This window comes from Ursus americanus, chromosome 21 (assembly GCF_024610735.1).
Source record: "Ursus americanus isolate L20-20 chromosome 21, mUrsAme1.1.p, whole genome shotgun sequence".
Taxonomy (NCBI): Eukaryota; Metazoa; Chordata; class Mammalia; order Carnivora; family Ursidae; genus Ursus; species Ursus americanus.
This window is the reverse complement of record NC_142147.1, coordinates 55,390,820-55,404,931: the sequence shown is the minus strand read 5'-3', so window position 1 is coordinate 55,404,931 and position 14,112 is coordinate 55,390,820. Positions and strand designations below refer to the sequence as shown.

The 14,112-nt window shown below is 51.1% G+C and overlaps 2 protein-coding genes across 3 annotated transcripts; one reads left to right on the top strand and one right to left on the bottom strand.

Annotated features, from left to right (window-relative positions):
• Positions 1–42: 42 nt before the first annotated feature.
• On the bottom strand, positions 43–2,753 carry NDUFA3 (NADH:ubiquinone oxidoreductase subunit A3). The gene is made up of 4 exons (XM_045789385.2): positions 2,612–2,753; positions 2,314–2,388; positions 716–793; positions 43–191 (listed from the first exon to the last, which is right to left on the bottom strand). Exons 1-4 carry the CDS (start codon positions 2,619–2,621, stop codon positions 100–102), a joined length of 255 nt encoding a protein of 84 aa, XP_045645341.1. The 5' UTR covers positions 2,622–2,753; the 3' UTR covers positions 43–99.
• A 675-nt stretch (positions 2,754–3,428) lies between these two features.
• On the top strand, positions 3,429–8,889 carry OSCAR (osteoclast associated Ig-like receptor). Of its 2 annotated transcripts, none has more exons than XM_045789371.2 (5): positions 3,429–3,625; positions 4,331–4,363; positions 6,597–6,896; positions 7,763–8,044; positions 8,592–8,889. In XM_045789371.2, exons 1-5 carry the CDS (start codon positions 3,589–3,591, stop codon positions 8,726–8,728), a joined length of 789 nt encoding a protein of 262 aa, XP_045645327.1. In that variant the 5' UTR covers positions 3,429–3,588; the 3' UTR covers positions 8,729–8,889. The 2 variants fall into 2 exon arrangements, with proteins under 2 accessions (XP_045645327.1, XP_045645328.1); XM_045789372.2 differs by having other exon boundaries at positions 3,430–3,625; positions 6,555–6,896.
• The last annotated feature ends 5,223 nt before the right edge of the window (positions 8,890–14,112 follow it).

Sequence of the window (14,112 nt, the reverse complement as noted above, 5' to 3'; positions counted from 1 at the left end):
TCTGTTTCCACGGCTGATCACACACAAGCTCAGATTCTGGGGTCGCTTTTTGAATTTTATTGGCTACAGGGGAGGGCCGCCTCCATGTCACCGGGGTGCTCACAGTTTCTTCAGCCACTCCATGCTTGGGCCCTGGGGGTCCTGGGGGTGGCTGGGCACGTCGGGCATGTTCCCATCATCTCGGAGGGGCACTGTGGGGCAGGAGGGTGGGCCACTAAGACCAGCAGATCTTGGGAGGCCCATGAAGGCTAGTCTGTCAGTTCATATTCAAAGAGGGAATGGGGACCCCAGGGAAAAGGTGAAAGAGGGGACACAGAAGCAGAGAGATAGAGACCCAGAGGCATGGAAAAGCACAGAGAGAGACAGAATGACAAAAATCCAGAAAGGAATACAAATCTGGAACAAGAGAAACTCACAAGTGCAAAACAGACAGGAAATAAGTTTCATGGCACATGGATTAGATCTCAGAAGAAAAAAGAAAGTCCAATACACAACTAATGAATCATCGAGCCTTACATTGGAAACCGGGGATGTACTGTATGGTGACTAACATAATATAATAAAAAATCATTAAAAAAAAAAAAAAAGTCCAGCCCACACTGCAGACCCCTGCAGAGGAAAGACCTGGCCATGATTATTCCTCCCCCAGCACAGGGAGGTTACCCCACCCCCCACCCCACTCCCGCTTGGGGCCAGCCCTCCAGCTCCAACTCACCTGGATAGTTGTAGGGCGTGACCTGGTTGATCAAGGTGGCGTATTTGGTGAAGGGGCTGAGGGTGGACAGAATTACAGCTGTGGAGAGACAGGGTGAGGTCCCGGGGAAGGTGGCTTTCAGGCAGGGGTGGGAGAGGAAGGGGCAGAAGCTGAGCCTTGGGGGCGCCTGGGTGGCACAGCGGTTGGGCATCTGCCTTCGGCTCAGGGCGTGATCCCGGCGTTATGGGATCGAGCCCCACATCAGGCTCCTCCGCTATGAGCCTGCTTCTTCCTCTCCCACTCCCCCTGCTTGTGTTCCCTCTCTCGCTGGCTGTCTCTATCTCTGTCAAATAAATAAATAAAATCTTAAAAAAAAAAAAAAAAAAGAAGAAGCTGAGCCTTGGCAAACTGGGAGTCAAGTACATGGGAGGAGGGGAGCAGGGAGGTCCTGCCCCTCCAAGAGACCCCTTGGCATTCTGGGATCCCCATTTATCAGCAGGAGAGGGGGTGGGAGCAAGCAATTCAAGGAAACATGGAACCTAGAGGCCACAGGGGAGGGAAGACATGGGGGTGGTCACGGAATGAGTGCATGAGTGTAGAGGTGGTCAGGGAGCACAAGGTGGTGGGTGAGAGGAGTGTTTGGGAATCTTCCAGAGGAATCACGAACTGTTTCAAACTGAGGAAATGAGGGTTGTACAAGGATTCGTCACTGGGAAATTACAGCCCACCCAGGTGGGAGCCAGGAGTCTGGGGGGCAGGGGTAGAGGGTAAAAGCAATGTTCCAGGCCAGCACTGTCTGATAGAAATATAAGAGCCACATACTTAGCTTCAAACCTTCTAACAGCCACATTAAACATAAAAGATACAAATTAATTTTTAAAATTATTTAAACTGGTATATTGAAAACATCATTTCAACAGATAACATGAAAGGAGTGGAGATACTTTAAAGACTTGTCATATACTCTGCAATCCAGTGTGTACGGGACACGACCGAAACGGGTACCAGCTCAGCTCATATGAGCTCCGTCTCAGGCGCTCAGTGGCCAGTGTGGCCCGTGGCTGCCTTAAGGGACAACTGCTCTAGAACCTCACCCGCGGCGTGTGGCCTACAGACCAGCAGTACTGACAAGATCTGGGGACCCGGGAGAAATGCTGCATTCCCTGCCCCATCCATCCCAGACCTATGCAACGGCAGCCTGCATCTCAACAAGATCTGCCACACATTCTAGAACAGAGGCTGTCAATACAATCACTGAGGGATTTCACAGGATTCCCCAGCCCCACCTCCACCCCACTCAGCTCCACACTGAACATGGTGGGGGGCGAGGCTGGAAAGTGGGTAGGATTCGGACATTTACTTTTGTCGCTCAAGTGTTTTTAATGCACAGCCGGGGCTGATAACCTCTCCATTGGGGGATCATGCACCTTCTGGGTAGGTCTGTACGAGGTGGAAGGGTCTGGTGAAGGGGTCATAATATCGGGGATGGGGCGGGCAAGGGGTCGTCGTGCGGGCGCTGACACACAAGGGAGCCACAGAACGTTGAGGGGGACAGGATGGAACGCTAGTGGGGAGCGACGGGGCCTTGGGGCAGGGTGGGGCGATGCAGGCTCACGCACCGAGGCCCCCGATGGTGAAGGACGCGACCAGCACCGGCTCCTTGGCCCAGGCATCCTTGAGGAAGGTGGCGAGTCCTGGAGGGGCGGATGAAGAGGGTCAGTCCTGCAGGGGACGCCCCCGGTGACCTCTAACCCTCTCGCGCCGCCCCTGTCCTGGAGGAACCCTCTCGTGACCTTGGCGTCCTCCTCCCAACCGGACCCCACCACCTCCACCGAGGCTCTGCCGCGCCCCAGCCCCGGCACCCCCCGGGGCTCCCGGAACCAGCGGACCCCGTGCGACGGCGGGGCCCTTACTTACTGCCCGCCATCTTGGTCGCGGCGGCGGCAAGCACGCGGAGCACTCTGGGAGTTGTGGTCCAGACGCCGGAGTTTCTGCTTTCTGAGTCTGCGCGTGCACCCTGGCACGGAACTGCGGTCCAGGGCGGGGACGAGGACGCGGAGCAGTCTGGGAGTTGTGGTCCCCGCGCGCGAGCCCCAGCCATCTGAGTCCGCGCGTGCGCACTAGCGCAGAACAGCTGTCAAGCTGCCGCGGAAACGCAGGCGGCGCTGCAGATTTAAGGGCAAACCTGTCTCTCCGCCTAGGAGTCAGGCCTGAGGAGCACTCCCAGGATTCCAGCTGCGACCCATCCAAGGCCGAACGCAACAGTCTTCATTTTAGAGTTTACTCATGAAAGCCCATTCTACAGATGGAGGAACGGAGGCCGGGAGAGGACAAAGGACAGCTATCATTTGAGGTCGCAGCTCAAAATCAGTTCGTTCTGGAAGCTTTACCTCTCATCCCAGAAGGGTTAGGGGTCTTCCGTGGATTCTCGCAGTGCCATATGTGACCTCTATGGTAGCTCGCTTTTCTTTTCTTTCTTTTTTTCTTCTTTTTCTTTTTCTCTTTCTTTTCTTTCTTCTTTTTTTTAACTCAGCTGGTTGGCCTCTGTCTTTACATCAGACTGGGAGCTGCTCTAGGGCAGTAATGGGGTCTGACTCCTCTCTGTGCTCCCAGAATAGCACAGCACAGCGTCCGACACATAATAGGTGCTAGTTTTTAGTCTTTTTTTTTTTTTAAGTTTAATTGGTGAACACAAGTGGTTATGACTGCCCCTTCTCCCAGGTTTTCCACAGCACCATGGGGCTGTGACACAGTCAGCCAGAGGCCCCCACTTCCCTCCTCCCTTCCTTAAACAGAACTCTGGCTCTGGCTTTCTGACACTGCATTTCCTGAGAGGTGAGCGGGCACAGCTGAGCCCTGGCTCCTCCTTCTGCTCCAGCCGAGATCTGCCCGCCATGGCTCTGGTGCTGACCCTCCAGCTGCTGACCCTCTGTGAGCCACCCCACCCCCTTCACCCTGGGTCCCAGGCTGGTTGGGGCACAGAGAGAGAGGCTCTGGGGACCTGGACACCCTGAGTAGGGAGGGGGAAAGGAAGAGGGCTACTGAGTCTCCCTAAGGGCAGATGCAGGATAGTCAGGCAGCACCAGCTGAAGGCTCAGAATTCTAGACCAGAACAAGGGGACAGGACCCAGATCCTTGGGCCCTCACACAGAAGGACACATGGGTCCTGAATTCCTATTCCTGGACAAGGAGAGCGTGGGGGCAGGATTCTCTGGGTCCTGAGGCAGGAGGGTGTTAAGGACCTGAACTCCTGTGGATAGCAAGTGTGGAGTCCTAGATTCTGATGTAGGAAGACGACGAAGCCAGAACACCTGGGTCTCTGGAAAAGGAGGGAGCTGGGGACCCAGACTCCTGACCCCCAGGGAGGAGACACTGTGGGCTCAGAGCACTGTCTCCTGGAAAATATGGAGTCCAAGGGTCTGAACACTGGGTGTAGAGGCAAGAGAGGGCTGGGGCCAGACTTCAGGCTTCTGAAGTAGGTGGGGAGTAAGAACTCGAGTTATGGCTACTGACAGAGGGCACATGGGTAAGATTCCGGTTTCCAAGAGGAAGGATTTAGATTCCTGAGTTTGCAGTGAGGTAGGACTGGGAGAAGCCTAGGGCTTTGGAAAGACTTAGCCTGTCCACCTTCTACAGGGCCTCTGTGTCATGCAGACATCACTCCAACTGGTGAGTAATATCTCCCCTCCATTCACCTGTAAGCTGCTGACAGCCCATTTCCAACTACTCAGATTTTATTTTGGTGCTCAGCCTCACCCCAGATTTCCAGATTTCCCTTCCACTCCTCCCTTCTTTCATCTTTTCCTTCCTTCCCTCCCTCCTTCCTTTCTTTCCTTATCTTACTCCCTTTAGTGACCAGCATATGTGAGCAGTGAAGACCAAACTTTGGAGCTAAAGGGACCTAAGCTGCAACCCCACTTTCACCATATTATTCATTTACAACTTTGAACAAACCACTGCTTGCTCCTCAGTTTCCTTCTTTGTGAAATGGGCTATTGTGAGGATTTAATAAAATCGCCCATGTGTATGGAGTGCCTGGCTGGCTCAGTCGGTAGAGCACGCGACTCTTGATCTTGGCGTTGTGAGTTTGAGCCCCATGTTGGGTGCAGAGATTACTTTAAAAAATAAAAGTATTTAAAAATGAATTTAAAAATCACATAAAACCCTTGACTCAAAGCATGGCATAGTGCAGGTCTCAAGAAACAGGACCTCTGGCAATGCTAATTATCCCCCCGTTTGGAAACCAATTTCCACAAGAGTACGATCCTCCACGCTGAGACAGCCTTGAGTTTCTTTCCAGGTTTTCTGATTGGTGAGACCTCTTTCTCTCACCACCACCCCCCCTATTACACTACAACTTCAACTAAGAATCGTCTGGAAAACCACTGATACCTTAGCTATCAATTTATTTTAATTATTATTTTTAAAATGATAAAGCTAACATATATTCATGGTTTAAAAAATTACTCCCAAAGGACATATAACCTCCCTTTTCCCCTTCCTCATCTTCCTTCAATAAGCTCTGAATCCTTACAAAAAATTTCCATGCATTTAGACACATATATGTATTTATATACTCCTTTGTTTTCTCACCAAGGGAAAATTGATTTTTCATGACTCATACTGTTTTGCATCTTACATTTTTTCACTTTACAATCTCTCTTGGAGACGTTTCCATTTTATTATAACTAAACTTTTTAAACTGCGATACAACATTTGCCATTGTATGGCTGGATTCTAGTTCACTTGGCCCTCTTGGTGTATATTTAGGTTGTTTCCAGTGTCCTTCCCCAGCCTCACCCTAATCAATGCTTCAAGGAGTACTCCAGTGTGAGCTTTGTTGCCCATGTACGTACAGTTGTCTAGGGTGAAACAGTGGAATTATGAGGACATGCCCTTTGTGTATTTAGACAGAAAGGATGAACTGCGTTCTCAAAAGGTACACTCAAGGGAACCTAACTACCCGTTTCACTGTATCTTCACCCAAACAGAGTATAAACCATCGTTTTAATTTTTGACAACCTGGTAGGCAACAAATTTTACTGTTGTTTTAATTTTTTTTAATGATTACTAGTAACATTAAGCAACTTCCCCCCTCCCCATGTGTTTTCATCCATTGGACTTCCTCTTCTGTGCACTGCCTGATTCATAGGTTTTGCCCAGTTTTCAACTCTGCTGGGTTTGGGATTTCTTTCTATACTCTTAATCTATGTGATTAATGAATAAGGCATTTCTGCCAGTGCTGTTGCTGGTTTTCTAGCCCTATCTGTCCCCTCTCATACACAACTTTAAACTTTTGCCAACATCAAATTAATTAACCTTGTCTCTTCTGAATTTTTTGTTTTATATTTTAAGGTGGCTTTCTCTACCCCCAAGATAAATATATTTTCCTATATTTTCTTTTACTACTTTTACAGCAAAACAAAACAAAACAAAACAATGTAGCTCTTTAATTAACCTGGAATTGGTCTTGGGGAATTTAGTCTGCGGTAGGGATACAACTAACTTATTTCCTTCCTTCCTTCCTTCCTTCCTTCCTTCCTTCCTTCCTTCCTTTTCCTTTCTTTCCTTTCTTTCTCCCAAATAGCAAGTTTCGGCAACTACTGAAATATGTTGAAAATGTTACAAATAGTCTGAAGAGCAATTTAAAATTACAGATTTCTGGGACCCAATCCCTTGACATTATGTTTAAAAACCATGCAGTAAAGCTCAGGAGTTGCCCTGCTACTCTAATTTGCAGCTAGTCCTTACAGTCCTTAACCAGGGTCCAGCATCTCCCCTACTTTACAAGCAGGAAACTAAGGATGAGAAAGAGGCAGGGATTGCCCCAGGTGATTCTCTTCCCACCCCATCTCCTCAGGCTCCCAGGAAACCCAGGGACCTAGCAGCCCTGTTTATTCAGTCCCCCCAGCCTTATACTCCAAGCCATGGCTGAAGGCTCAGCCTGCTGCAATTGTAACCCCTGGGGTCAATGTGACCTTGAGGTGCCAGGCACCTCAACCTGCCTGGAGGTTTGCACTCTTCAAGTCTGGAGAGATCACCCCTGTGCTGTACCGGGATGTGTCCATGGAGCTAGCAGAGTTCTTCCTGGAGGAGGTGACCCCAGCCCAGGGGGGCAGTTACCGCTGCTGCTACCGGAATCCAGGCTGGAATCTGGGTGTCTGGTCTCACCCCAGTGACACGCTGGAACTGCTGGTGACAGGTGAGGTCCTGGGGTGGGAGGGGGGGAGAAGAAGGGACTTTGGGGAGTGATGAGGGAGGGAGAAGGAGAGACAGCGAAATACAGGGAAAGAGATACTAAAAGAGACATATAGAGACAGGCTTGTACAGAGCAAAAACAGCTACGTGGGGAGAGAAAGAGAAACAGGGGTGGTTCTTAACCAGGGACGATGTGCCCCCCAGGTGACCTTTCTGGCAATATCTGGGGGCATTTTTGGTTGTCACTACTACCAGAGATGCTGCAAAACATCCAACAATGCACAGGACAGCCCCCATCCTCACCCATACAACAAAGAATTATCCAGATTTATCCCAAATGTCCCGAGTGCTGAGATTAGGAAACCTTGGGAGAAAGCCAGAAACGCCAGAACAAACACTTCCAGAGACGCTGCCTCCGGGATCCAGGGTAGTGAAACATAGGACAGGGAGATTAAAACAGGGACACAGAAAGAATTTTAGTGAGGCTCCGGCAAAGAGAGACAAGGGGACATCCAGGGAGGGAGGACAGAGACACAGAGAAAGGCGTGTCCTGGGGGATGAAGACACAGGGGGAGTCAGGGATAACGAGCAAAGGGCACAGAGACCGACCTGGAGGCGGAGAAACTGTGGGAGACACTGGCAGAGATAAAGAGAGACACGGGGTGGGGGAGAGAAGTGCAGAGAGAGAGGTAGAGGCTTGGGGGCCGGCGGACAGCGGAGAGGAAGTGAGGGAGGGAGAGGGAGATGGAGGAGAGGGCGGGAAGGAGGCCGGTGGAGGCGGAGGACAGGGCAGGAGGGAAGCAGAGGGAGCGGGTCCGGAGGCGGCGGCAGGGCAGCGCCAGCGCTCGTCCCGGTCCGTGCCCCTCGCAGACCAGCTGCCGGCCCCGTCGCTGGTGGCGCTGCCCGGGCCGGTGGTGGCTCCCGGCACCAACGTGAGCCTGCGCTGCGCGGGCCGCCTGCGGGGCATGAGCTTTGCGCTGTACCGAGTGGGCGTGGCGGCGCCGCTGCAGTACCGCGACTCCGCCGAGCCGTGGGCCGACTTCCCGCTGCCCGGCGCCAGCGCGCCCGGCACCTACAGCTGCTACTACCACACGCCGTCCTCCCCGTACGTGCTGTCGCTGCGCAGCGAGCCGCTGGTCATCAGCGCCGACGGTGAGGGCAGCGCGCCCCGCCCCAGCCCCTGCTCCCCAGCCCCGGGGGTCCGGGCCCCCGGTTCCACCCTGCTCCCCAGCCCCAGGCATCTGGATCCCCAGCCTCTCCCTGCTCCCCAGCCCCAGGGGTCTGGATCCCCAGCCTCTCCCTGCACCCCAGCCCCGGGCGTCCGGGCCCCGGTTCCTCCCTGCTCCCCAGCCCCGGGGATCTGGATCCCCAGCCTCTCCCTGCTCCCCAACCCAGGGGTCTGGGTCCCCAGCCTCTCCCTGCTCTCTAGCCTGGGGGTCAGGGCCCCCAAACCCTCCCTGCTCCTCAGCCCGGGGGCCCGTGCCCCCCCCCCGTTCCTCCCTGCGCCCCAATCTAGGGGTCAGGACCCTCCCCTCTCCACCCCAAATCCAGGAGTCCAGGACCCCTGCTCCCATCGACCCACCACACTTTGAGACTGGGAGCTGTGTCCCCAGTCTCACCCTGGAGGTTCAAGACCCAGAGGGCAGGCCCAGGCTGTGGGTTCCGGAGCTGAAGGCCTCTCTCTCTCGCTGTCCTGCAGGCTCAGGCTCCTTGGACTACACGCAGGGCAACCTTGTCCGCCTGGGGCTGGCTGGTCTGGTGCTCATCTCCCTGGGCACACTGGTCGTTTTTGACTGGCGCAGCCAGGGTCACGCCCCACGCAGTGTCAGGCCCTGAGGCCAGGAAGACTGGATACAGATGCTTCACAGTGTGAGAAGACCTCCCAGAGATGGAAAGAAGAAACAGGGATTCTTGGGGCTCGACTGGACCTTCCAAGAGCCCCACAGTCCTGGCTAAACCCAGCTTCTGGGTCATAATAAGCTTCTACTGTGTCTAGGTCCCTTCTGGGTCATTCTTCTAGTGGATCAGGGGCAGGCTCTACCCATGGTTAAGGCTTCCTAGTCACGAGGCCTGGGTTCGATTCCCAGTGCCACTGCTCACTCACTGGGTTATTAGGAAAGAAACCTTCCCAAGTCTCAACTGCCTTGACTGTAAAATGGGCTCACTGATAAGACCCACCTCATAATCTTGTTGTAGGATTAAGAGGGCAATACACACGAAGCCCTTAAAAGTGACTGGCCCATAGTAAATGCTCAATAAATGTTAGCTATCCTGTAACTGCGGTTTCTACCAGATGCTCGGGGCCGGAATGAAGTTAGCGCTTCTCCATCCCATCGTGCATGCTCCCGCTGAACTTTTAAGCAATTCACTGCCATTGCCTTCATGACATCGTTCTTGGTCGCCAAACAAACCTCTTCCAAACTCCTCCTCAGACCTTCCCCAAAGGTAGACCAAGATCTGATGGAGGAGAACATTCTTCCCTAGTTAAAGCTTCACTGGTGGGCAGCGCAGGCTGCTTTCTTTTTTTTTTTTTTTTTTTTTTTTTTAAAGATTTTATTTATTTATTCGACAGAGATAGAGACAGCCAGCGAGAGAGGGAACACAAGCAGGGGGAGTGGGAGAGGAAGAAGCAGGCTCATAGCAGAGGAGCCTGATGTGGGGCTCGATCCCATAACGCCGGGATCACGCCCTGAGCCGAAGGCAGACGCTTAACCGCTGTGCCACCCAGGCGCCCCCGCAGGCTGCTTTCTTGAACCGCCATTATGATTAAGTGGAGTCCATTGCCAAGGCAACAGCAAATGCCGTGTGCGCAGCAGAGCTGTGACCTGGACATTTCTACATGGCACCTGGCCTGCTTCCCACGGGGTCTTGGCTGCCTTCATAGTGGTAAAGATAATGCAAACCATTCCCCCTTGCGGCCCATTTGCTCTCCCCTCTCTTTCTGGAAGGCCTGACTGCATTCAGTTTCTCCTGAGTTTATTAACTTCTATTTTAATCTTGGTAACCTGGATGCCTTTAACATCCTCACACACACATTTTCTGTCTCTAAGCACTTCTTACCGTTCAACACTTGTGTTCCTTTCTTGCTTTATGCCCAATTTTGGATGGAACATATATCTTCTTCTATTGTTACTAAATTTTCCACCTTCCCCTCCTCCTCTCCCCACTTTATGAAGGAGAGGATGCCTTCCATTTTTTTGGGCAGCTCCAGCTCCAGCACCCACTAGGGGGATAGCCTTGAGCAATCTATAGACCCTCCTGAATTTTTTTTTTTAAGATTTTATTTATTTATTTGACAGAGAGAGACAGCCAGTGAGAGAGGGAACACAGCAGGGGGAGTGGGAGAGGAAGAAGCAGGCTCATAGCGGAGGAGCCTGATGTGGGGCTCGATCCCATAACGCCGGGATCACGCCCTGAGCCGAAGGCAGACGCTTAACGACTGCGCCACCCAGGCGTCCCAGACCCTCCTGAATTTTTATCCATGAAAGAGGAAACTAAAAATATCTACGATGTGGGTTCAAGATAAACAAGGTAACTTGTCCCCAACATGTGCAGAGAGATCATAAAAGCTCAGATCAGCAGTTTCAACCTACCCCCCATGAGTAGGAAGCAAAGCTTAACACACATCCATTTACATCTATAAACTAGAATTCAAGTTCTTTTTTTTTTTTTTAAAGATTTTATTTATTTATTTGACAGAGATAGAGACGGCTAGCGAGAGAGGGAACACAAGCAGGGGGAGTGGGAGAGGAAGAAGCAGGCTCATAGCGGAGGAGCCTGATGTGGGGCTCGATCCCATAACGCCTGGATCACGCCCTGAGCCGAAGGCAGACGCTTAACCGCTGTGCCACCCAGGCGCCCCAGAATTCAAGTTCTATGAAGCAATATTCACTTCTCTTTCATTATAATCTATTTTATTAAAAATTCTGATCGTGACTCCTTTCATTGATGGAACAATTCCCTAACACCCACGGTCAAACACGACTTGAGGAAGTTGAGCAATATTTGTTGGTGTTCTTTGGTTACAGAAACTGATCTCTGGACTTGTATAAAGACTGGGAAATTCAAAATACGGATAAACAGCATTAAACAATGCTATTTCAACACCCACTTCTCCAGTGGTTGAGATTTGGGTACTGCAATTAAGCAGAACTGAAATTTGAAGTCAAGTTAGCCACCTGGTTCACTGACTTGCTGAAGAGATGGGAGGAGAGGCTCCAAGCTGGATGTTCTGGGTTTGTACTTAGTATCAATGTGGGACTCCCGTGGAGCATATCCTGGGCAATCTCCCTGTGAACTGCATGTGGATGTGGAAGTCAAGGGAGAAGCAGGGACCCAGATTCCCAGGAGGGAACCAGACCTGGATGGGGCTGCAAAATCATCAAATCCAGTCTTCTCATGTTGCAGATGGGAAAATGGTGGAATGCAGGGGTGGCATGCAGCTCCCCCATAGTAATACGGGAAGTCAGGGGCACATCAGGGAGGTTCCCCGTGAGTTTGTACTTCAACTCGGCTGCATGTATTCATTCATTGGTTCCGTTACTATTCAACCACTCATCCCACTCACTCATCCATCCATTTGTTCACTGATTCTCATCGTTGTTTCTTTCTAGCCATCCATCCATCCATCCATCCATCCATCCATCCATCCATCCCCTTTCCTCTTGCTCTTATTTGAATATGTATTCTTCCTTTTGCCCTTACCCATCATCCATTCATTCTTACATCCATTCATCCGTTCCTCCCTTTATTAATGAGTTAATCAATTTATTAATCCACTCACCTATTTATTATACTCACTCAGTATCCATCAACCAACCTTTGCATTTATTTATCCAACAAGCCTGAAGATCTCTCCTTCATAATGAGGGGAGAGGGGGAGGGGGAGTTGGAAAATTCAGTAACAACAGAAGAGGATGTATGCTCCATCAAAATTAGGCATAAATCAGGAAAGGAACACATGAGTGTGGCATGGTGAGAAGTGCTCTGAGGTGGAAAATGTGTGTATGAGGATGAGAAAGGAATCAAGGTTAGCCAGATGAAAAATACAATATTATTGACAGATAATGTTATTATTTTTAAAACAAATTTTTTTAAAGATTTATTCATTTGAGAGAGCAAGTGAGTGAGAGAGAGAGAGAGCATGAGCAGTGGGGAAAGGCAGAAAGAGAGGGAGAAGCAGACTCCATGCTGAGCAGGGAGCCTGATATGGGGCTCCATCCCAGGACCTTGGGTTCATGACCTGAGCTGAAGGCAGATGCTTAATCAACTGAGCCACCCAGGCACCTGATAGATAATATTATTAGTAGAATATTAGTGTTTTTATTTTTAAAGATTATTTATTTAAAGATTTTATTTATTTGTTTGAGAGAGAGAGAGAGCATGCACAAGTGGAGCGAGCTGCAGAGGGAGAGGGAGAAGCAGACTCCCCGCTGAGCAGGGAACAGATGCAGGACTTGATCCCAGGACCCCAGGATCATGACCTGAGCCAAAGGCAGACACTTAACTGACTGAGCCACCCAGGCGTCCCTATTTATTTTAGAGAGAGAGAGAGCACATGCAAGTGTGGCAAGAGGCAGAAGAAGAGGGAGAAAGAATCCTCAAGCAGAATCCCCACTGGGTGTGGAGACTGACACAGGGCTTCATCCCAGGACCCCGAAATCATGACCTGAGCAGAAACAAAGAGTCGGCGGCCCAATCTGCTGAGCCATCCAGGTGCCCCTGTCACTTCCACTTTTGAATGAGGAAGAGAAAGGGGGATATTATCACATTCAACTATTGCAAAGAATTTACCGTTCTTGAGGCAGTGGTTCCTTTTTTTTTTTTTTAAGATTTATTTATTTTAGAGAGGGGGGAGGGGCAGAGAGAGGGAGAGAATCTCAAGCAGACTCCCTGCTAAGCATGGAGCCTGATGTGGGGCTTGATCCCACAACTCTGAGATCACAACCTGAGCCGAAACCAAGAGTCAGATGCTTCATTGACTGAGCCACCCAGGTGCTCCCAGGCCGTGGTCCCTTTTACCTGTCACCCACAAATGCTCAGCACTTGCAGGGTGTTCATAATGAGACGGTGACAGGTCTGCTCCCAGCTCTCCTTTCTACTCGCTCGCGCCTGGTCTACTGCCCTCAGCCTTCTGGTCTCAGATTAGATGCCGTTTCCACTGCAAACTGCTGCCTGGCCCGTCTGTGTTCCCACAGTGCCCTGTTGTACCCGAATTGAATATGTGCACTGTATTCAGATTCTCTCTCTCCCAGACTAGACCGCAAGCTCCTCCCAGGAGGGACCAGGTCGTTGCATCTCCGTGTGTGTCCGGGGCCTGGCACGGGCCTGAGGAAACAGGCACAGTGTGGCTGGGTGAGCTCAGCACGCTGAAGATGATCTAAGAGAGCTCTGTGCAGGGGGCAGAACGATGTCCCCCCCAACATGTCATGTCCCGATTCCTGGAACCTGTGAAAATGTTGTACATGGCCAAAGGGACTTCACAGGTGTGACTAAATTCAGCATCAGGAGCTGGTGTGTGGGGGGGTGTTATCCTGGATTATTTAGGTGGGTTCCATGCAGTCACAAGGGTCCTTATTGTAAGAGGGAAGAGGTCAGAGCCAGGGAAGGGAGTGTAGACACGGAAGCAGAGGGCACGTGACGCAGGGTCACAAGCAAGAAACGTCCGCTCCTCTAAAGCCGGAAAAGTCGAGGAATTGGATTCTCCCCTAGAGCCTCCAGAAGGAAGGCAGCCTCTCAACCCATTTTGGACTTCTGACCTCCAGAACAGAAAGATAACAAATTTATGTTTAGGCCACTAGTTTGTGACAATTTGTCGCAACGGCAATAGCAAAACAAATCCTATTAGTTTCAATGAAACCTCTTTCCTTTTCTCACAAACCCAGGCATGGTCACCCTAAGGATTTCCGTTTTTGTCCCCAACCCTGCTTGCCCCAAGTTCCCATTCATCCACTTGGCACACATTTATTCCATATGCCGACCACGTCTGGGGCACTGTGCTGGGCGCTGGGGACAAGCGGGGAGTGACAGGCATAAACCCTGCCCTCATGAAGCTCGCGGAGGAAAGCATTAGCCAAACTGCTACAAACTGTATTGATTAGGGAACATTTTAAGCTGCTGTAACAAACAGACCCCCTCCAAGGAAGAAAACTATGTAATTTTATTTCTTGGGGCGCGTGGGTGGCTCGGTCGGTGAAGCGTCTGCCTTCGGCTCAGGTCAT